At 40.8% G+C, this 24,847-nt stretch overlaps 1 protein-coding gene across 4 annotated transcripts in view; it reads right to left on the reverse strand.

The window, feature by feature from the left end:
- The window catches only part of TXNRD1 (thioredoxin reductase 1), a 127,211-nt gene that overhangs the window by 22,949 nt on the left and 79,415 nt on the right, over positions 1 to 24,847 (reverse strand). For all 4 annotated transcript variants that reach the window (XM_044226880.1, XM_044226879.1, XM_044226882.1 and 1 more), the window contains 7 exons: positions 22,804 to 22,923; positions 14,476 to 14,618; positions 13,984 to 14,099; positions 11,996 to 12,221; positions 6,920 to 7,012; positions 6,280 to 6,356; positions 3,606 to 3,762 (listed from right to left, as the gene is read on the reverse strand). In XM_044226880.1, the coding sequence (XP_044082815.1) occupies positions 3,606 to 3,762; positions 6,280 to 6,356; positions 6,920 to 7,012; positions 11,996 to 12,221; positions 13,984 to 14,099; positions 14,476 to 14,618; positions 22,804 to 22,923 (932 nt within the window). The remainder of the gene's footprint in view (positions 1 to 3,605; positions 3,763 to 6,279; positions 6,357 to 6,919; positions 7,013 to 11,995; positions 12,222 to 13,983; positions 14,100 to 14,475; positions 14,619 to 22,803; positions 22,924 to 24,847) is intronic.

The raw sequence follows: 24,847 nt of genomic DNA on the forward strand, positions 1-24,847 counted from the left end.
CACGCGAGCCAATACCAAGAAGAAAATCAATGAATAGAAAAAGACACTGAAAATGAGATGATGGAATCACCAGAGGACACTCAATGAGCTATTATAAATATGGTCTGTATATTCAAGCAAATAGAGAAAAACATGAACCCGCTGAGGGGAGAAAAGGAAAACATTTTAAATAAATAAAACTTGAGATCGAGAAAAACTATTTGAAGTGCAAACTACACAATATGGAATTAATAGCCTTAGTGCAGACAATCAGCAAATTCAAAGACATCATGACAGTTCTTGAAAAAAACAGAGAACAGAAACGGGGTTAGGAACATGAAAAGTACATCAGAAGACTGAGTGAACCAATATTCATTAATTGGAGGCTGAGGGGAAGAAAGGAAGAGGGAAGACAGAAAAAAACAAATGAATGGCTGAATATTTTCCTAATCTGATGAAAAGGATAAATAGATAAATCTAAGAATCTTGACAAGCCCTAAGCAGAATAACTGAAAGGAAAAGAATGCCACGACTTACAATAATTTAGCAGTAATTGCTAAAACACAGTGATAAAAGGAAATCTTATAAAGAACAAAGATAAAAATGATAGACTACTTGTGTTCAGAATCCATGCAACCAAAAGATAACAGACAAATCACTAGCTATTTAAAGAAACACAGTAAATCTAGAATTCTATATTGCAAGAAATATCTTCCAAAAGAACTGGAGGCAAAATAAACTTAAAAACAAAGAAACAAGTAGAAAAGGAATTCACCAGGAGCAGACATGCACTAAAATAACTATAAAAGGAAATTCCTCAGGCAGGAAAACAGTGTATCAAATGGAAATCTGGATCCATATAAAAGACAAGTTGTCCCAGGTTCCAATGGACTTAAATGGATGGACTGTTGTGGCGTAGCCTGGAAAACGTAATCCTTGTCTCCAACACTTCCATTTGGAGAATACACTACACAGTTTTCACAACAATCAACCTAATGAACTTTCAGAATACAACCTATCCTGAAGTTGAAGATACGTATACTATGGCTTCTGTATGGTTTTCACATAAAATATTATATATATAAAACATATGTATATTGTTCATTTTTAGTTTTAGAGTAGGCTCCACACCCAACACAGGGCTCGAACTCACAACTCTGAGATCAAGAGTTGCATGCTCTACCGATTGAGCCAGCCAGGCACCCCTAAAATATTCTATATATACTAAAAAATTGAGTTAACAAATAAAGTACTGCCTTGATAATAAAGTCGCTCATGTTTACTGTTTGTAAAAACAAAGTATTTCAAGTGTTTGAGAGCAATTCTAAAAAGATCCAAGAAACAACAAGTGTTCGTTCTGCTGACGTGTTCTGTCATATTGTGCTTTTAAACTGGTGTGTGTGTCTTATCATGTGGCTTTTTAAACAAAGGGCTTAGTGGAATGTCCATCATTTACAGGCTGACTCAGCTTTATAGTTTGTTTTCTTTCAGTTTTTTGAAATGATAACAACTTTTCTTCCCTTCATTTGTGTTTCCAAAAGAACGAAGTATTTTATTTAATGGCAAATATTTTTAAGTTTCAGAAGTTTAATTATTATTAAACGTTAAAAATTTTCATTTAAATTTCCCCAATGTGTTTTCCACTTCATTTTATTTAGGAAAATTATGTGTACATAGATGTTTGCAAATTTGGTGGATTCTTTAATTCTTGAGATATCTTTCCTATCCCCTATTCTTCTATAATCTATACTTCCCAAATCTTTGTTAGGCAATAAATCACCATGATTAAGACAGCAATACTTCCAGTCAGAACTGGACTTCATTTATGCCTGGGAGGCCGCCCAGCCCTGTGACCTCTAACAGTTACCTAATTTCCCTGTACACATCATCAACCTCCAGGGCTGCCCGGAGGCTGAATGAGATAAGGGTTACAGAGCACTGAGCTCAGTGCCAAGCACGTGGCAAGCACGCACATGTAGCACTTTGTTTCCCTTTCCTCCCAAAGCTCTTGTGAAGTGCTGAGGAACAGAGGATAGCAATTTTGGAGGAAGGCACTAACACCCACAGTTCAGTCTGGACTCCCTTAAAATCCCGTAATGGTTTTAACTCAGCCAGGTGCTGATGGTAAGCTAAACTTTTCAACAGAAAAGAGATCTTTTCTGAGAGCTGCTCCTTTAGGAGGAGGACAGATATGGATTCTCTCACCTTCTCAGGTATGCGGTAAAATTCTTAACACAGGTTGGGCAAGATTAAAGAGATTATGCAGTTGCGTAAAAAAAAAATGTGTGTGATTTCCCCAAAGGCATTTAACCTAGATATCTACTGGCATTTCGATTTTATTTACTATACTAAAGGACAGACAGATCAGTGAGATTTCAAACGCAGAGATCTGAACAGCACCTGTTTATAATATAATTCCCTGAATGGTAAAAGCATTTGTCTTATTATTAGAGTTAAACTAAAAATAAGGAAAAAAACCCCATAAAACAGAACAACAAAACAGCAAGAGAGGGAAGACAAGCAGGGGAGCGGGAGAGGGAGAAGCAGGCTTCCCACTCAGAAGGGAGCCCAATGTGGGGCTTGATCCCAGGACCCGGGGATCATGACCTGGGCCAAAGGCAGATGCTTAATGACTGAGCCACAGAGGTGCCCCTAAAAAAAAAAAATCACTTTAGAACATTAATATAACACATTAAACATTCCAAGAGCAGAAGACATATATTTTTTAAAATGACAGAGTAATAAAACCTAAATATTGGTTTAACAGCTTTGCACATTAATTCGATTACCTAGATCCCCAAATCCTTTTAAAGTCTAGATAGGTGCCATAAAAGGATTTAGAAAATTATACTTAGGGTGCCTGGGTGGCTCAGTGGGTTAAGCCGCTGCCTTCGGCTCAGGTCATGATCTCAGGGTCCTGGGATCGAGTCCCACATCAGGCTCTCTGCTCAGCAGGGAGCCTGCTTCCCTCTCTCTCTCTCTGCCTGCCTCTCTGGTCTATTTGTGATCTCTCTCTGTAAAATAAATAAATAAAATTTTTTAAAAAAAGAAAATTATACTTAAATTGGTAATAATGAAATTAATGTAAAATGCAACCATTATGTATATATGGAACATAATAGTGCTGAAATTTGATTAACCGAGGTCATTTATTCCCAGTGTGGTCCCCAGAATGACAATTTTTAGAATAAATTCACAAAGGTACAGCAGACGTAACAATGTCTTGGTTGGAATACAGTTAACAGAGCACAGCTAGGATGCCATCAGCAAGATAGCTAAATTATCCAAAACCTGGAAAACTTCACAGCTACCCCTAACTAGGGAACTGGTAGTACTATTAGTAACAGTATCAATACTGGGGAGCCTGGGCGCTCAGTGGATTAAGTGTCCAGCTCCTGGTTTTGGCTCAGGTCGTGATCTCATGGGTCGTGAGTTAGAGCCCGGTGCAGGGCTCCACGCTCAATATAGAGTCCGCTTGAGATTCTCCCCCACCCTCTGCCCCTTTCCCACTCACACAGGTTGCACGCGCTCTCTCTCTCTCAAATAAATAAATAAATAAATATTTTTAAAAAACAAACGAAACAAAACAAAAAAATACCATCAATAGGTGTCAGCCACAAACTCACCTTCACATTGGAGCCAGCATAAAGCCTCTGAGCCAGCAATCTTCCTGCCTGGATTGCTACTGGCGTGAGCTCCAGCTTCCCTTCCAGTATATCCCCAATGGCATAGATGTAAGGCACATTGGTCTGCTCTTCATCTGTGACAGGTATTTTTCCAGTCCTGAAAATTCATTCAGTTAAAATCAATTACCACTATTACGTAGAATAAAATCTCTTTTCTCCCAAAGCAGCCCAAAACTGTGATCCTAGCTCAGGGCAACATTCAAATGCATTAAACTGAAAAATACATGCATACAGGGTGCGTGGGTGGCTTAGTCCGTTAAGCATCTGACTCTTGATTTCAACTGGGTCATGGTCTCAGGGGCATGCGGTCAAGCCCTGCAACAGGTTCCACGCTCAGCGCGGGACCTGCTTAAGATCCTATCTTCCTCCGCCTCTCCCCACCATACCACTACACCACCAATGTGCACACTCTCCCTCTCTAAAAAAAACAAATACATACATAAAATAAAATATTTAAAAAATACATAAAAAGCTTAGAGACAGGGCGCCTGGGTGGCTCAGTGGGTTAAGCCGCTGCCTTTGGCTCAGGTCATGATCTCAGGGTCCTGGGATCAAGTCCCGCATCGGGCTCTCTGCTCGGCAGGGAGCCTGCTTCCCTCTCTCTCTCTCTGTCTACTTGTGATCTCTGTCTGTCAAATAAACAAATAAAATCTTAAAAAAAAAAAAAAAAGCTTAGAGACAATTCTGGAATAAGAAAACTCTAAGGAACTCTGGAGGAAAACTACAACAGTGGTTAAGAATATGTAGACTCTAAGGTGACAGGCTGGCTGGGTAGAGAAACATACAACTCTTGATCTTGGGGTTGGTTGTGTGACCTCCATGTTGGGTACAGAGATTACTTAAATAAACAAATATTAAAAAAAAAGAAAAAGAAAAAAGAGGGCTCCTGGGTGGCTCAGTTTGTTAAGCAACAGCCTTCAGATCAGGTCATGATCCTAGAGTCACAGGATCAAGTTCCCCATCAGGTTCTTGTGCTCCCATTCTGTGTCTCTCAAATAAAAAAATAAAATCTTAAAAAAAAAAAAAATGTGTGGCTCCTAAATTGTAATAACCAGGTGTGTTGCTTATCACCTCTATGATGTTGGAAAGACTATTTAATATCTCTCAGCTTCATTTTCCTACCTATGAATGGGAGACACAGTAACAGGAAAACTACCAAGAAGAAAAAGGATATCATCTTCTACCTTAAGGGGCTGTGAGGATTGAATGAAAATATGTACAAAGTAAGTGTTAGCTGTTAACATCACACAAAATCTAAGCTTTGGACCCACTGGAAAAAGGCCAGCAGGTTTATTAAGTTATCGTAACATTTGGTCTGCTAAATCTTACTGGTGACCTCCTCAACAACTCTGTCTTTTCATCTTGCAAGATTTAAAAAAAAATTTTTTTAAGGATTATTTAATTATTTGAGAGACAGAGGTGGGAGAGAGCGAGCACGCAGGCACACGCACAAGCTGGAGGAAGGTCAGAGGGAGCCGGCTTCCAGCTGAGCAGAGAGCCCGATGTGGGACTTATCATGACCTGAGCTGAAGGCAGTTGCTCAACCAACTGAGCCATCCAGGTGCCCTTATTTTTACAACTTTTCATCTTAGTAAAAAAAGGAGTAAAACAAAAATCATCACGATCAGATTAGGAAGTCTCTTCTCCAAAATACAGGATATTCCTGAAAGAGGAGAAGCAATCTGTATTTTTTTTTTTTTTTAAAGATTTTTTATTTATTTATTTGAGAGAGAGAGACAGTGAGAGAGAGCATGAGCGAGGAGAAGGTCAGAGAGCGAAGCAGACTTCCCATGGAGCTGGGAGCCCGATGTGGGACTCGATCCCGGGACTCCGGGATCACGCCCTGAGCCGAAGGCAGTCGTCCAACACTTTCCCAGACATTCAGCATTCACAGCACTTGTTTTTACTAGGCCGTAAGGAAGGAAATGCTGGGAAACAGCCCCAGGCAGCAGATAAACAGCCACCCCCCCATCTCTGTTATCTCCTGCGGTGCTACAGTCCAAAGGATTTTCACGCTTAACTCTGAAAACAGAATTTTTTAATACTTGTAGCTATCACTAGAAATACAGTGACCATCATCCTAAAACTTCGTAGCCCTAAACATAGTTCAGATCTACATATTTAACGAAGCTCAAAGCACACACCTGCAATTAACTGTGGGGTTAGATTCCTTTTCTGGATACTATACATTAAAGAAACAAAATGCAAGCTGCTCTATCTTCCATTTAGATTTGCAAAGGGAAAAAAAAACAAAACAGGAAATATTAATGTGAGTGGCACTGAGTTTTCTCCAGCTATAATAAAAACTAAAGCTAAAAATCTAAAACTCCAGGACGCCTGGGTGGCTCAGTGGGTTAAGCCTCTGCCTTTGGCTCAGGTCATGATCTGAGGGTCCTGGGATCGAGCCCCACACCAGGCTCTCTGCTCAGCAGGGAGCTGGCTTCTCCCTCTCTCTATGCCTGTCACATTACCTTCTTGTGCTCTTGCTCTCTCTGTCAAATAAATAAGTACATAAATAAAATCTTTAAAAAAAATCTAAAACTACACTACTGATCGGTATTACAAATAAATGAGATAGTATTCAGTAAGACATTAATAAAATTTTTTCTCTTACTTTTCATTTATCTTTACCCCCACGGTTTCTAAGCCAATTTTTCTCGTGCAAGCATCTCTTCCTATCGCCAGCAATACCTGAAAAATTATTAATTTTTAATCAGTGACTGTTATCAAAAAGGCTGCACGTAAGTTATTTATCATTAAGCCAATCTGATTTCATTTTCGAGACCTGGAAAGAAATATTTCATTAAGAAAGTAATGCAAGAGTTTAAACAAATTAAAGTATTTTTAAAATATATCCACTGAACATGATATAGCAGAAATCCTTGTCCATTTATTAAGAAAAAGAAAGTTAACAATCCCTTTAATAAATCTAGCCAAAGCTTAAAGACAAAGACAGCATAGCCTATGACTGAATTTTTTTTTTAAGTAGTGAGATAGAGAGATTAAAATTTTTAAGGACAGAGAAGTTCTATCTCATTTAAAAAGTCGGATGCCTATTTTAGGTATCTGACAAACGATGTTTTTAAGTTACACATAAAACAAATTATAGTATCACAAGCAATAAAGATGTCTTAAAATGGGCATATCATCAAGGGTTTTAGAAATAGCGAACAGCCATTATATGTACCCAGCAAATATCCAATAAGCACATTATCTGCTTTCTAATGAAGTAATGATCTGAGTCCACTCCTTACCGTATTATACTCTCCTTCAATGGTTTCATCACTACTGGTGGACTTAGCTATCACCCTGAGTCGGCCTGGTGTCCCTGCTTCAATCTGTTCAACCTATAAAAGTAATAAAATTTTACTCCATAATAAGGACAGGTACCAACCCTCTTCTATCAGGTTAACCCAAAGTTAAACACAAAATCTGGCTGGAAAGGTCTTTCATGTCCCATCTCCCTCACCTTAACATCATTAGGACAGTAAAAGGTTTTTGCCTTTTATCGCCTTCTTTCTTACTGCTTTGTGTTTGCTAGAGGGGCTTTCTTTCAAAGAGTTCCTAAACAGAATAAAATTCAAAGAGAAAGGTGGGAGAGGACTACAATTCCTAAAACCCAACTCAAGACTTGCTGTTCCTCCCAGGCTCCTATGTTGCAACTCACCCAGAACCATTAATCCCCTGGAGAGCCACTACTGCTCAAATTCAGAGATTCTCTTCCAACCTCAGATGTGCGGCTTTGTCAACAAAGAACAGACAATGGAGTAAATCAAACATGATATAGGTAACAGCTAGAAAGCCCTAAATAGTATAGTGAGCCAGGAGGTAGGTGTGTCCTAAGTAGGGGTGGTCTTCAGGGCAAGGATGTAAGGAGGAAGGAGCAAACTCTGGAGTCTGTGCTGTGCCCGATGGGATCAAACACACTAGCCCGTTACTCCAAGATGCCAACCATGACCTCCAGACTAGATAGCCACAGCCGAAAAACCTTATCAGCTGGAGGCTTCTGTCAGTCTATAGTTCACCTTTGTCTCTGACTGACAGCAAATCATGGATTTCTACAAAATATTTACTTAAAGACACTCATAAAATCACGTGCAATTTCTACTCTACCTTGTAGGTACAACCATTCTTTATGGGAAAACTGCCAAGTTGGGCTTTTCCTGTATCTAAAACAATTTCTGCATTTAGAACAATTTTATTCCCCGCCATCTCTCTGCACATCACACTGTGTTCTCTGTTCCAAACATGTTCTCTTCTTCCTCCCTGCAGAGGCTGCTTCTACTAGGTCACTGGCTAACAAAATATCACTGGCTAACAAAACACAGCTTCACCAAGGTGCCTGGGGGTCAGAGAGATCCCAGGAACCCAAGTAAAATGTCAGGTGCACAGACACATTTATTTCACTGGGGCATAGTTCAAAAGATTCTAAAAGATGCCCAGAACTCTCCAAATATTAAGACATTATAAAGGAATGGTCAATTAATCTTCAAAGGAGGCAAGAATATGCAATGGGAAAAAGACGGTCTCTTCAATAAATGGTGTTGGGAAACTGGACAGCTACATGCAAAAAACTGAAAAGTGGCCACTTGCTTACACAATACACAAAAATAAACTTAAAATGGATTAAGGCCTAATGTGAGACCTGAAACCATAAAAATCCAAGGAGAGAACATAGGCAGTAATTTCTCTGACGCTGGCCATAAGAACATTTTTTTAGATACATCTACTGAGGCAAGGGCAAAAAAGCAAAAATGAACTATTGAGACTACATCAAAATAAAATGCTCCGTACAGTGAAGGAAACAATCAACAGAACTAAAAGACAACCTACTGAATGGAAGAAGATATTTGCAAATACATATCTGATACAGAGTTAGTATCCAATATATAAAGAATTTCAAAAAATAAATAAATAAATTAAAAGGGATTATACAACTTAACACCAAAAAAACAAATAATCCAACTAAAAAATGGGCAGAAAGTGGGTCATCTGAATGGCTCAGTTGGTTAGGCATCTTGACTCTTGATCTCAGACCAGGTCTTGATCTCAGAGTCATGAATTCAAGCTCCAAAAAGCCCACTTAAAAAAAGGGGAAGAAGACATGAACAGACATTTCTCTGAAGAAGGCATCCAGATGGCCAACAGGCACATGAAAAGACGATCCATAACACTCAACATCAGGAAATGCTAATCAAAACCACAATGAGAGGGGAACGCCTGGATGGCCTAATGAGTTAAATGTCAGCCTTCAGTTCAGGTCATGATCTCAGGGTCGTGGGATCCAGCCCAGTTATAACGTTCCCTGTTCCACAGGGAGTCTGCTTCTCCTTCCCTCTCCATCCCCCACCCCCTGCTCTTGCTCTTTCTCAAATAAATAAACAAAAATGTTAAAAAAAAAAAAAACCCATAATGAGATATTATTTTACACCTGTCAGAATAGCTAAAATCAAAAAATACAAGAAACAAGTGTGAGCAAGGATGTGGAGAAATAGGAACCCTTGTGCACTGATAGTGGGAATGCAAACTAGTGCAGCCACTACGGAAGACAATAAGGAGCTTCCTTAAAAAATTAAAAATGGGGCTCCTGGTGGCTCAGTGGGTTAAAGCCTCTGCCTTCGGCTCAGGTCATGGTCTCAGGGTCCTGGGATTGGCCCCGCATCAGGCTCTCTTCTCAGTGGGGAGTCTGCACCCCTCTCTCTGCCTGCCTCTCTGCCTACTTGATCTACGTCTGCCAAATAAATAAATAAAATCTTTAAAAAAAAATTAAAAACAGAGGGGCACCTAGATGACTCAGTCCACCTCTTGGTTTCGGCTCAGGTCATGATCTCAGGGTCCTAGGACAGAGCCCCTCGACAGGCTCTACATTCTGCTTATTCCTCTCCCTCCCTCTCTGCCGCCCTTCCCCCATCCCCATTCGTGTGTGTAAACACTCTCTCTAGAATAAATAAAACCTTTTTAAAAAATGTTAAAATTAGAACTACCCTGGGACACCTGGGTGGCTCAGTTGGTTAAGCAGCCGCCTTTGGCTCAGGTCATGATCCCAGCGTCCTGGGATCGAGTCCCACATTGGGCTCCTTGCTCAGCAGGGAGCCTGCTTCTCCCTCTGCCTCTGCCTGCCATTCTGTCTGTGCTCGCTCTCTCCCCCCCTCTCTCTCTGATAAATAAATAAAATCTTAAAAAAAAAAAAAAATTAGAACTACCCTATGATCTAGTAATTGCACTACCAGGTATTTACCCAAAGAACATGAAAACATTAAATCAAAAGGAAATAGGTACCCCTATGTTTATTGCAGCACTGTCTACCAATAGCCAACTTGCGGAAGCACCCCAAGTATCCACTAGCAGATGAATAAAGATGTAGTTTACACAAACAATGGAATACCACTCAGCCATAAAAAAAGAATGAAATCTTATCATTTGCAACAACATGGATGGAACTAGAGAGTATAATGCCAAGCAAAATAAGTCAGAGAAAGACAAATACCGTACCATTTCACTCCTATGTGGAATTTAAGAAACAAGACAAACACATGAAAGAAAAAAGAGACACAAACCAAAAAAACAGACTCTTTTAACTACATAGAACAAACAGATGGTTCCCAGAGGGCAGGTGGGTAGTGGGATGGGTCAAGTAAGTGATGGGGATTAGGGAGGGCACTATGATGAGTGCTGATTAATGTACAGAATTGCTGAATCACTGTATTGCACACCTGAAACTAATATAACACTGCATGCTAACTACACTGGAATTTTATTTTTTTTTAAGATTTTATTTTTTTGAAAGAGATCACAAGTAGGCAGAGAGGCAGGCAGAGAGAGGAAGCAGGCAGAGAGCCCGATGTGGGGCTCAATCCCAGGACCCTGGGATCATGACCCAAGCTCAAGGCAGAAGCTTTAACCCACTGAGCCACCCAGGCACCCCTACACTGGAATTTTTTTTTTTTTTTAAAGATTTTTTTTTATTTTATTTATTTGTCATAGAGAGAGAAGCGAGAGCAAGCACAGGCAGACAGAGTGGCAGGCAGAGGCAGAGGGAGAAGCAGGCTCCCTGCCAAGCAAGGAGCCTGATGCGGGACTCGATCCCAGGACGCTGGGATCATGACGTGAGCCGAAGGCAGCTGCTTAACCAACCGAGCCACCCAGGCGTCCCTACACTGGAATTTTTAAAAGACATTATAGGAAGAGGCTACTCTTCTATCGGAATGTGTTTGTCCAGCTGTTGCTTTCTAATCACGGTCCTAGTGCAAACATAGCTTATCTACGTCCACTCCCTAAAAATCAACTCTAGTAATCAAGTACTGATTACTTCCAGGACATCTGCTACTTAATCCTCATTATAATATTGGAAGATAAGTTCATTTTAGATTTACTGTGCCAGGTTCTGCTCTAATTACTTTCTAAGAGTCACCTAATGCAATCTCCACTGGAACCCTGAGATGGGGTTCTTAGCATCCTGATTTTACAGAAGAAACTGGAGCTCTGAGAGATTAAGGAATTTCACCAAAGTCACCTGGCAAGAAAATGGCAGAACAGCACTGAAAACGGGTCGTGCTCATCCCAAAGCTCAAACTTTACCCATCAACATTAAAAGATCCTTAAAATGGTCCTACAAAGCATCTAAGTTAAGCCCATGAACAAACAACAGCTCAAGTTCCTTACCTTGTGTCAACACAAGTCTCATCTTTACCTGCTCTAAAAGAAACTTATCTATCAGTCTGAGATACAAGAAGTGACTAATTCTGTCACTTCTATGTATCAAAATAGCTGTGGTCATGGTAACAACTCCCAGTGTAACTTGGCATATTTTTTCAATCTTTTCGAAAGAAGATTAAATGAGCAAGAAAGGCCAGCCCATATAACAAAATTAGATAATCATTCTCAGAGAAGCCAGAATAATACAGTGTGCATCTGTAGACTACATAGCAAACCAAGGGCAAATGTCTTATGAAAAAAATTTAAAAATCAGTCCAGTCTTGAACTCTTATTTAAATCACTGGTGTGTATGGAGAAACAAAGGATAACAGACCAAAAACTATTAACATAAAGGGATGCCTAAAGGGATGCCTGAAAGGAAGCATTAAACAAAAGAGAACCAAAGGTAAGAAAGCTGAGAAGACAACTGACATTATTAACTTGGAGCTAAGAACAAAACTGTTTAGGCAGTAGCAGGTCCAAGTTCATATACCAATACCACCGGTGAGGCACTGCAGCATTGCCAACGGTTTATAATGCTGAAAGAAAAGCTCCCATCACCAACCCCAACACTCTCTGTCCTGCCTTTTAAACATAACTATAAAACCAACAAACCTACCAGGAACTCCACTTACTTTTATTGGTACAAATTGTTTGATAAACTTGACACCATGTTCTTCCATATGTTCACCAATTTTGTTGGCCATGTCCTGGTCAAATCCTCTAAGAAGAATGGATCGGACCATAACAGTAACATCTAAGCCAATGCCAGCAAGAAATCCAGCGCATTCGAGGGCAACATAGGATGCTCCAACCACCAGCGTCTTACCCGGGCAATAAGGTAAGGAGAAAAGATCATCACTGAAAAGCAATTAAAAAAAAAAAAAAAAAAGGAAAAAAAGAAAGAAATTAAAAATGTTCATATGTGAGTAATGACTACATCAAAGTAAAATTTTTGGTTTCTTAAGAACAATACACTTTTAAGATTAAAAACATTCAATCAGCTACATATATAATATATGAAAAGTGTTTACAAGGCCTTAGACACTGTCCCTCTCTTGCTACTCAGCTGCTTTGGGAGTAGCTCAAGTGCCCATGGCCAAACACAGCCAACTGTATAATTCACGGCCAAACAAAATAATTTTAAACTTGTTTAGAGTAATTCTCCACTAAAGTGTTTTAGTATGTATATTTACAAACCCAACACCCCCATCCCTCATCTCAGCACCACAAAGCTCTCTCTGATGCGGCAAATCTGTGATACTTCTTCTTATCTGGAACACCAATTATCAAGATTAGAGAAGAGTAGAAGAAAACTTCCAATATAAATGTATTGTAAAATAAAAACCAACTATAAAAAGTAAAACCTAGGGGCGCCTGGGTGGCTCAGTGGGTTAAGCCTCTGCCTTCGGCTCAGGTCATGATCTCAGGGTCCTGGGATCGAGCCCCACATCAGGCTCTCTGCTCAGCAGGGAGCCGGCTTCTCCCTCTCTCTCTGCCTGCCTCCTCTCTGCCTACCTGTGATCAATCTCTCTCTCTCTCTTTTTCTGTCAAATAAATAAATAAATAATCTTATTAAAAAAAAAAAAAAGTAAAACCTGACAAAGTCTTTTAGTCAAGTGAAGAATATACAAGACATGAGAGAGATCAGAAAGGCATTGTTAGTAAATGAGGTTTTTTTTTTTTAATTTTTTTAAGTAGGAGAAAGGAAGCTATCTAAGACAACAAAGAGAACTGTTGCCATTGGAGCTGCCCCTACATGAAGCACAAGGGAAAGAATTATATCTTCTCCCCCCCAAAAAAGGGCCCCAAAAGAATAATTTATAATATAATCAGGAACTCCTGGGCAAAAAGCACCCAAGAGGACATATTTATCAACAACCTGTCTTAATGTTGTTGTAATGTGAAATTCCTTATTGAACTCCTAATGTGAACTGTTAGGTCACCATATGATCACCCGGTGAGCAAAATAAATCACACAGTCAAATCTTGCTTGACTCACTTATTTCAGAAGGCCAACTGCACTGACATTGTGCCCACGCGACACAACAGCAAGGAGAAGGGCCTAGGGTTCTATATGGTCTGCCATCCATCACTGTTTTAGCATCCACACGAATATCCATCTAGTTTTAAATGTTAGACATTTCTGGGCGCCTGGGTGGCTCAGTGGGTTAAAGCCTCTGCCTTCGGCTCAGGTCATGATCTCAGGGTCCTGGGGTTGAGCCCTGCATTGGGCTCTCTGCTCAACAGGGAGCCTGCTTCCCCCTCTCTTTCTCTCTCTGCCGCCTCTCTGCCTACCTGTTATCTCTGTCTGTCAAATAAATAAATAAAATCTTTAAAAAAAAATGTTAGACATGTCTGATATACACTCACACATGTGTACATTCCAACATAAATCTGTATGTCAGCAGTGATGTTAACTGAGTGGTAAGAAGACCAATGTTTACAGTCCTGAATTCTTAAAATGTTCTCTCGCATAAAGTAATTTTTCCCTTCTCTTTTTCCCAATGCCCTATCCCTTTGGGCAGAAATGTGACAAAACACTCTGAAGTTCTAGCAATGGACTGAATGGGTTTGAAGAAAAAAACCTGAAAAGCATAAATCTGCAATGGGCTTCTCTTACCTGCTGATGCAGTACTCTCTGTCACCAGGGATGCCCAAGTAACGTGGCCTCTCACCGGTAGCAATGAGAAATCGCTCCGCTGAATAAATTTTTTCTTTGCCTTTGTTATTTGTTGCCTACAAAAAAACCAATGTCAACTTTTAGTAAGTTATTACTCATCAGAACTGTAGACTTGATAGTTAACAAAGGCCATTCACATTATCCAATTTGATCTTCATAAAAATTTGGTAATATGTAAGATGTTGAGGGTCTGAGTAGTTAACAGACTAGTTCAAAATCATAAAATCTATTAAATGGCAGAGCAAAGACTCAAATCCAGGCAATCTGGCCCCAAACCCAGTACGGTCACATTACCACCCCACAAGAGAAAGGCCTGTAAGACGGGACTGCAAAATCGCCAAACTGGACAGTTTGGGTCACAATGGCTTTTCCTTCTATTAAGAGAATCACTTCCTCTTTTCCTCCCCTACCCCCAACCTATCACACAATTACCTTAATCCTGTGAGGACCCACAAACTGCCCATAGGCATTCTCATAGGTGACTTTCTTCTCCCTCAGAGCTACCCGGTAGCCCCAGTTCAGAGAGCCAATGTGGTTCTGTACGGCTTCTGTCATTTTATTCCAGTCATGTTTAACTGCACAAGAAAAGAAGAAGAAATGTTTTTAGCTTTTCAACTGCCAGGCAAAGACCATTATCCAGTAACTATTCACGTGGAATACAAAGAGCAGAGCTTTTAGTCTAAGAGCAGGGTCCTTCATTCCAAGCATATAAACAACTTTTTCATGCGCAGTTATTCTTTCCTTTTTAGAACACTACCAAATAATTCATCATGTAAGGCTTCCTGACAATTCTTTTTTTTTTTTTTTAGAGATTTTATTTATTTATTTGACAGAGAGAGACCACAAGTAGGCAGAGAGGCAGGCAGAAAGAGAGAGAGAGGAGGAAGCAGGCTCCCTGCCGAGCAGAGAGCCCGATGTGGGACTCGATCCCAGGACCCTGAGATCATGACCTGAGCCGAAGGCAGCGGCTTAACCCACTGAGCCACCCAGGCGCCCCAATTCTTAAAACTAAAATAACTAGGCACAAACTTTTTTTATTTTTCAGAAATGAACAGGAAATTTTACTTTGATTGTTAAATACTGACTGCTGGGATAATGAGGTGTGGTAAAGCCTGGGATTCTGTATTTTAACAATCCCCAAGGGATCCTGATGTAGCCAGATTTGGAGTTAGTAAACTGGTAACAGTCTAGACCAGAAGGCCAGCAAATAAAGGCCAACTAAAGGGATGCCTGGGTGGCTCAGTCGGTTGGGTATCTGTCTTCGGCTCAGGTCATGACCCCGAGGTTCTGGGATGGAGTCTCACATTGGGCTCCCTGCGCAGCAAGGAGCGTGCTTCTCCCTCTGCCCACTCCCCTGCTTGTGCTCTCTCAATCCTCCTGACAAATAAATAAATAAAAATCTTTTTTTTTATTATTTATTAAAAATACTTATAAAAATATATTAATAAAAATATTTTTTAAAAACCCCAAGGCCAACTAAGGCCCCACTGCCAAATGTAGCCCATCACCTTTTTAATAAAATTTATACACTTGCGACCACTTACTTACATACACCATCTAGGGCTGCTTTCGTGCCACAACAGCAGAGCTGAGTAGTTGTGACAGGGATCATTGTGCCTGTGAAACCTGGAAGATTTACTATCTGGCCCTTTACATAAAAAGTTTGCTGACCCTCGATCTAGACAGAGTATTAAGACTGCCTCACTGTCCCCCAAATCCCCCTTTCACCAAAGATGGAAGATTTTTTAATTCTATCATAAAATGAATCCTTTGAGGGGCGCCTGGGTGACTCAGTCAGTTGGGCATCCGACTCATGATCTGGGCTCAGGTCATGGTCTGACCATGAGATCGAGCCCTGCGTCGGGCTCCACACTCAGTGGCGAGTCTGCTCCAGATTCTCTCTCTCCCTTTGCCCTCCTTTGTGTATACACGCTTTCTCTCTCTCTCTCTCTGGAATAAATCTTTTTTAAAAAAATGAATCCTTTGAGTCAGGCACTAATATATTAAATTTCAATGGATAAAAATCACTCACTCACTCATTAGTAACTTATCAATAACTAGAAAAAAACAGGGTACAGATAAAATATACTCAGTGATAGGACAAAGGCAGGTCCTAGGAAAACTGTGGTCTGCAAGGAAGGAAAAGAGAATCAACATATACTGAAAGATCTGCCATGGAAATGAGAAGTCTGAATCTTAAGACTCAGGGTTAGTAAGTAGCTTGGCCACATAGGAAGCTGTGAACCAAGTCTATGCCACCCGATGGCCAGCCTCTAGATCTGGAAATGACAACACCAAAACTGGTCTATGGCCTCCCAGAGAATAGATCGTCGATATTCAATTCATAGAATCAAAACGTTAGACTTTGAGACATCAATGAAAACAGACAGTGACTACAGAACCCACTGTGGTTGCAATGCTGAGAGGATGGTGTGCTGGAAGGCGGGGCTGGGGAGTGCTGAGGGAGCCCTGCCAACCCACCCAGCTGGCCTCCGTCTACCAACACTAAAAGAGAAAAGACAAGATTCACTTTTGCTCCCTCCCCCGGGAATGGAATAGAATAGCATAACTCACTAGGCCAACCATTTAGCTGAAACAACTACCAACATTTTGCCAATTTCATTTCATATACCCCTCCTTTTCACTAGAATATTTAAGATTTTACTTGAGTGTGTGCACGTGTGTGCATGAGCAAGGGGAGGAGCAGAAAAAGAGGGAGAGGGAGAAAGAGACTCCCAGCTGAGCACAGAGGCTGACATGGAGCTGAATCCCAGGACCCTGAGATCATGATCTGAGCCAAAATCAGACCCACTGAAGCCACCCGGGTGCCCCTTCGCTAGACTATTTTAAGCAAATCCCAAATACTTTATTGGTGATATGTTTGGCTGTTATAGTGATTTAGGAATGACCAAAGGCCACTAATGCAAAATATCCTTCACTACAGTTTCTTACAATTAGGAGGGGTCCAGCCCAACATGCCAATAATGCCCCCATGGAGAAATAATGAACCAGACCACAGGTAGGATTGATTCACTTCTGAAATTTCACAATCACAGAACTATTAAATGGACTATACTCTGCTCATTCATCAGTAGATACTATATTCTAAGTTTAAGACATAGCTGAAATTAAATAATAGCATCAAAAAAGTCAACTATTTCAAAATTCAAGTTTGACAATTAGACCTATCCCAACCTAATTCTGTTAAAGCTTTCCTTTGTGGTTATCAAGCCCCACCTAATTTTCATATTCCTCAAACCCTCTTTTCTACCGAAGTTCTTTCTTTCTTTTTTTTTTTTTTTTTTTAAAGATTTTTATTTATTTATTTGACAGAGAGAAATCACAAGTAGACTGAGAGGCAGGCAGAGAGAGAGAGAGGGAAGCAGGCTCCCTGCTGAGCAGAGAGCCCGATGCGGGACTCGATCCCAGGACCCTGAGATCATGACCTGAGCCGAAGGCAGTGGCTTAACCCACTGAGCCACCCAGGCGCCCCCCGAAGTTCTTTCTTTATCCTCTGGTATAGTAGGCAGTTACCCTCACCCCCAGTCTCTAGTGTGATTATGCTCAGGCAGAAGGAACTCAGAACTTCCAGCCACTCAGTTTGGGATTCAGCATTGGGAAACTCTAGCTGCTCCTATGGTCCTGATCTTGCATTTCGTTCTGAGAATTAAGTTTCTGTCTTGTAAAATTCAAATTCTTACTTTATGAAACTACTGGTGGTAAATGGATCCTTGCTGGACTATGGAGGGTAACACACCTGGAACCCTAGTTCTCTAGAGCCACACTGCCTTCTGGTAACACCCCAAATCCACCACCTCCTTGAATTCCCAAACACTACCTGGATACTCCACTTCCCCACCCATCCCACCTGCCAGTACAGTCCAGCTTTCTCCTCTGTCTCCAGATTCAGCCAGCTTGGTCTACCAGTTATAACCCAATGCTAAGCTTCTGCAATATAGATTCTCGCTGAGCAGATAAGGCATGTAATTTACTTGTGTGTGACATTAATGACCACCACAGCAGCTGGATCTTAGAGCCAGCTGTCTGTTGCTTCTGATCTGACCATATCCTATTAAAGAAAGCTGGGCCACACTCTTAACTTCAACAAGAGTAATCAGACTAACTGAACTTGTGGTATCTTTAACATCTTCAGTGTACCTACTTACTTGAACTTCAGAACACATAAGAGGTACAGATTACTTCCATGATATACACAGGGATATCAAGGATGGATGATCTACCAAAGGCCACACACTGATTCAGTGGCAGCCACAGATACACTATATGTGAAACATCAGGTGTGTCTAAGAAGAATCGATCCTGTAACCGCACAATGATCTTGCTTTCTTTGTAATACTTAATTTTTTAAAAGCATATTTAATTCCTGAACACAGGGAAGAGAACTCAAATTGATAAATCTAAAAAATATAAAGCAAACAAATCTTCCAGAAAGGATCAATTCACCCAGTTTACATGACTGAGCTCTAGTAATTTTTTTTTAAGGCTTGAGACTTTCTTTGTACAATCTGAGTTTGGAGCTTTAGAAAAAGAACAGATCACAGCTGAGTCCTACATGTGTCACTCCCCCTGTCACAGTCAGATTCAGTTCTGCTGCCTGGCCCAGCCCCCTCTTTTCCTTCACCATGCCTAGAGCTATCTACAGTGTCAGAGAAGACAACCTTCCTAGAACACTGGAGCACTGTTATTTGGTCAAGGACATGAGATTAGACATGTTTCTATTTAAAAAATGCAAACTAAGGGGTGCCTGGGTGGCTCAGTGGGTTGAGCCTCTGCCTTCAGCTCAGATCATGATCCCAGGGTCCTGGGATCCAGCCCCGCATTGGGCTCTCTGCTCATCAGGAAGCCTGCTTCCCTCCTCCCCTCCCCAGCTCCCCACCCCCGCCTGCCTCTCTGCCTACTTATGATCTCTGTCAAATAAATAAATAAATCTCGGCGGGGAGCCTGCTTCCCCCTCTCTCTCTGCCTGCCTCTCTGCCTACTGTGATCTCTGTCAAATAAATAAATAAAATCTTTAAAAAAAAAAAAAAAAGGCAAACTAAGCCTTCATGCTTCATCTTTGGGAACAGGGATCAGCAGTCTCTAGGAGTTTCTCATTTGAAAAATACACTGCCAACTTCCTTCTTGCTCTAAGACCTAATGATATAAAGTGACATTTGTCTAAATCCACTGTACTCCTCATTACAACCACTTTAAAAGGAGGGAGGTGGCAGCTGCTCCCTCAGTGGTGGGTCCTGACAGACACGGCAGACCTTTCCCACCAAGCCCAGCCTGGGTCTCTGCTAGGCCACAGCTAGCTTCAGAAATCTCAAGACTAAAGAGAAAAATGGAAGATAACACAGTAAACAAACAATGAAGTTTCCATTTAGGAAGAGTGAAGGGATTTAAATACATGGAACAGCTCTCATCGAAACCTTTGGGATTGCTGCTGCCAGCAAATGTAAGAGGAGGAACGTATAAAAAGAGAAAATTATGTATTTCTTTTTTTTTTTTTTTAAGATTTTTATTTATTTATTTGACAGAGAGAGATCACAAGTAGACAGAGAGGCAGGCAGAGAGAGAAGAGGAAGGGAAGCAGGCTCCCTGCCAAGCAGAGAGCCTGATGTGGGACTCGATCCCAGGACCCTGAGATCATGACCTGAGCCGAAGGCAGCGGCTTAATCCACTGAGCCATCCAGGCACCCCCAAAATTATGTATTTCTAACACTAAAACCTGGAAAAAGGGAAGAAGCACAAAGGTAAAACTGTTAATTTAGTTGAACAAATAATTTTTTTAAAGACAGACTAGGATTTGGTCCAAGTCTTAAAACCCCATTAATACTCAAGGGGCTTTGCCTGGTCAATGTCTCGCCCTAGACTGTGATAGTAGTAGTGGCTCTTTATTAGCCAAGTGGCTACACATTCATTAGTTGTTTGTTATATAATTTAGAAATAAACTCAACATAAATAAGCATAGCTAGTGTTTATTGTCACCCGACAGTGACAGAAATATTCTTCTGCTGGAAAGAGCAGTCAATTCACCAAATTCTATTTCACCACCCACCTGATTACTGAATTTATTAGAATTATACTTAGTTGGCCCTGTTAATAAAACTTCACATTCAGCAGAGGCCTGTATTTAACACTTTTTAAGACTCTGAAGACTCACTATACACTTCTATGTTTCTAATTCAAGCAATTCTGTTTCCCTGACTTTAATTTCCTGAGAATGAATAGCTTAAAGCTAACAGCAGTTAGTACAACACACCAAATTTAAGTACTAGATCACTATATGAATAAAAATTGTGTGACTGAGTTATACAGCACTGTTATTTACCTAGATTTAAGAGACAGATGCATTCAGTACAGATGACAGTATATGGAAATAATAAAACTGCATCAATCAAAATTTGCTTGGAACAACTTTACCTTTTCCAAAAAATTCTAGACTTTTTCAGATGAATATCCTTGTTACATATCCTCTTTAAGAGGGAACTAACTTGGTTCAAATATACAACTTCCTATAATGTCTGTAAATATTTTTCTACATCCCATTAAACAAAGAACCAAGTGCTTGGCAGAGTCTACTCCAATTTATAGAAACTGAATGGAAGAATTAAAAGCAGCAAGTCCAGAGGAAGGGACAGAAATTGTGTGATGAGTCGCAGCTATCTGAACCACACTGCTGTACTCAATCCTCACGCAGTGAATGGCTAAAGACAAGTTGTGCCCACGCCTACCTACTACAATAAGCTACATTTTAACGTACCAGGAGGGCTGGGTGAAGCAAGCTCTTAACCCAAGGGACCCAGAATACTGGCAAAGTCTGTGTGTCCCCACTTAACTAATGTCACCAATTCTACCTTGGGCTTCCAGGGAACGTGGTCTGCCTCTCAATGATATTAGCGCATCAGCCATTAGTGGAATCTGCACACCTTTACAATTTGTATTACTCATCTCTGTATTTCCCCAGCACAGACTGCACTGCAAACAGTGGCCGCTCAATAGCAGTATTATGTAACTACACTAGTAGAATTTCTAAAACGTCTATGAAGAAGTCTAATACACTAACTATAGGGAGACCTCTTGTTAACCAGGTACATTAAAAGGAGGTCTCCAGGAAGGGCAGAGTGTATGAATGGCAGACTCAGTGGGGAGACATGCAGACACAGGAGTAAATAACTTGGGGGGGTGGGGGGGGGCAGAGGTGGGACTAGAGGTGGACTAGATTATGTGTTAAATTGATATTCCGTAGGTCAAAAGTGTCACCTCGACTGCCCTTTTTGTTGGCCAAGAGGAAAGGACATGAGGCAAGACACCTCAGAAATAAATAATGACACTCTTAGTACCAGCCTCAGACCCCAAAGGTCATGGACAGAGAATAGCCTTGTAAGGATTTGAGGAAAGAGACGACCCAGAATAAGAACACTTTTAAAGTAACTGATTCTCTAAGACTCCAGACTTGGAGAAAAAAGTACTGTTGATTTTGGGGCACCTGGGTGGCTCAGTGGGTTAAATCCTCTGCCTTCAGCTCAGGTCATGATCCCAGGTCCTGGGCCCCACTTCGGGCTCAGTGAGGAACCTGCTTCCTTTCCTTTCTCTCTGCCTGTCTCTCTGCCTACTTGTGATCTGTCTGTCAAATAAATAGAGAAAATCTTAAAAAAGAAAAGAAAAGTACTTCAAACAGGAAGTAAAGGCATGAAACAGAGGAAGCAGAACTAATCTGAGTTAGGGGCAAAATGTTTCAAAGCATGTATTTATGCCTTATTTTAGTATTTAATAAACTATTAATCAAAACTCAGAAAAGCTACAAAATAAATTACGCTAGCAAATGTCCCATACCCTGAAGATCTTAAAACTAGTATCGGGGGCATCTGGGTGGCTCAGTTGGTTGAGCATCTGCCTTCAGCTCAGGTCATGATTTCCAGATCCCAGGATCGAGCCCCATATTGGGATGCAGCCCCACGTCCAGCTCCCAGCTTAATGGGGAGCCTGCTTCTCTCTCTCCCTGTGCTTTCTCTCTCTCCCGAAGGAATAAATAAAACCTTTAACAACAACAAAAAAAAAACTAATATCTGATAAGGCTGAAGTTTCCCTCTTCAAGGACATGGTGATCTAGGATATTCATCAACTATGCAGCCATGTCAACCTCATTTTCTTCTATCAGATAATGCAATCTACTTTCCAAGGCAGCAATTTCTCTTCAACTTTCCTAGGGTTGCCAGGGTACTCTAGATGTTTTACAACAAAGACTAACCATCTCTTTCTCTCCAGATAAATGGTCCCCCCCCGCTCCCAAAACATCAGCTCATGAACGGATTTCTTTGGAGAGAGAAAAATCAAACTTCAGAGGCAAGCAAATACTTACACTCTTTATGAAACTCTCTATATAAGAATTTATTTGAGGGGCACCTGGCTAGCTCAGGCAGCAGAGTGTATGACTCTTGATCTTGGGGTCACGAATTCAAGCCCTACACTGGGCAAAGAGATTACTTAAAAATAATAATAATAAAAATAAAGAATTTATCTGAAACATTCTGGTTTTCTATTACAGAAAGGCACTCCAAGTACAGTATCTGTTCTTACCACAACCGCTAGGCAGCTATCTGACACCGAGTAACTACAGTAATTTTATACATAAAAACCATCAACAACAAAAACTCCAGGTCATTTTGTAGTCCCATAAAGATGGATGGGTACTTTGCAAGATCACAGCTCAAACCCCTCAAAGCACAGACAGAAGAGCAGCTTCTCCCGCCATACCCGTCTCTTCGGTGTTCCAACCATAAGTGCGAGAGTCTTGCAGGGCCTGTCCTAACAAAGCCGCTTGGTGCATCAGTTTTTTAGGTATGCACCCCACATTCACACACGTTCCTCCGAGACCTGCAACAACATCGAAAATTAGTTTACATCGAGCATCACAATCCTTCAAAAAAGAGGTCAGTAATTATTACTATGCTATGAAAGGTCATAATTTATTTGCTTAATGTAGCCAATACTGTTTTTACAAGTTTATTCCTAAGACTCATGGCATTTTTAAGCTCAGAGAGCCTTATATATCAAACACAGTAACACATCCTAAAACACAAGAAAAATGAGATTACGACAACTTCCACATATTTCAAAGATTCAGAATTAACTACTGATAAAGATGCCAGAAACTGAAATTCTACTTGGTGCACAATCCTATACTCACTACCACATCTATGAATAAAACTAAATCTATGAATAAAACTAAATTGTTAAGCTGGCCACAGCTGGACTGCCATGGGTCTAGAACTCAAGTAAAATCTGGTGTACGCAAGCTTTTTTTTTTTTTTAAAGAAGGTGGTCAGGACTCCTGATAGCTCAGTTAGTTAAGCGTCTGCCTTCGGCTCAGGTCACGATCTCAGGGGTCCGAGGATCAAGTCCCCCATCAGGCTCCTTGCTTAGTGGGGAGTCTGCTTCTCCCTCTGCTTCTGCACACTCTCTCTCTCCCTCTCTGACAAATAAATAAATAATTTTAAAAAAAAAAAGGTGGCCTACAGCTTTTGTGCATTCTCACAAAAGGATTCATGACAACCAAAACAAACAAACAAAGGTTTAGCACCTCTGAGCTTAAAGAACACGGTGATAGACTGTCTGCATTAAAACAAAATGTAGGGGCGCCTGGGTGGCTCAGTGGGTTAAAGCCTCTGCCTTCGGCTCAGGTCATGATCTCAGGGTCCTGGGATCGAGCCCCACATCGGGCTCTCTGCTCAGCAGGGAGCCTGCTTCCTCCTCTCTCTCTGCCTGACTCTCTGCCTACTTGTGATCTCTGTCTGTCAAATAAATAAATAAAATCTTTAAAAAAAATTAAAAAATAAAAAAATAAAACAAAATGTAGGCAGACTGAGAGGAAGAGAAAATGGTAAAGGAGTGCCAGACCAGATGGTAGTGGACTTCACATAAGCCTCTGAAGAGAATGCTTCCAGACTGCGACTAGGGACTGTTAAGCTCCACAGGCGGGAGCAGCTATGCCCAATACAAGAACAGTGACTGATATCAAACTGACACCTAATATATATTTGCTGAATCAATTAGAAACTCAAGACACTCTCATATCCAGAGTTCCTGTTTCTTGCTTCTTAAGCTAAGCTGTCTTGATAAGATTTATGTATCACACCAATCCCCTTCTCAAAGGCTTCCTACTATGCTCGTTAGATCCAGATTCCTCATCTTGACCTACCAGGACCAGTACAGCCTGACACCTGCCCTCCTCTCCATTCTTAGCTCCAGCTCGTACCATCCATGCTAAATTCATGAAGGACTCCCAACTGCCTCAGGGCCTTTGTATGTTCTATTCCGTGACAGAAACTGAAAAAAGTCCCTTGAAAGGTTCTTCCTCAGCTCTTGGCATAGTTGGTTGGTTCTTTCTTACTCTTTTGGCCTCATCTAAACGCCACCTCTTCAGAGGCCTTCTCTGATAATTCTCTCAGAATTAAACTCTTTCCTCTACCTAGTTCCTCTCTTTTCCACCATATACTTTTTTGTAGTACCACTTATTAGAATTCATAAAGTTCTTGCTTATCTTTTGTCTCCCCACTAGCATGTGAACTCCACAAGGGCAGGAACTTCATGTCTACCGAGTCCACTGCTATATTCTCCAATGCCCTAGAGTTCATAATAAGTGTTTAATTAATATTTGTGGAATAAATGAGTAATTTATTTAATTCACCATTTAATTCACCAAGACTCAGAAGCAGCATGGGCTATTCATTAAAATATCTAATTCCAGTTCTTGCTGAATGTAGGAACTGGTTTTAGAACAGAAATCCACAGGTAAGTT

Source organism: Neovison vison, chromosome 12, assembly GCF_020171115.1.
Source record: "Neovison vison isolate M4711 chromosome 12, ASM_NN_V1, whole genome shotgun sequence".
Lineage (NCBI taxonomy): Eukaryota > Metazoa > Chordata > Mammalia > Carnivora > Mustelidae > Neogale > Neogale vison.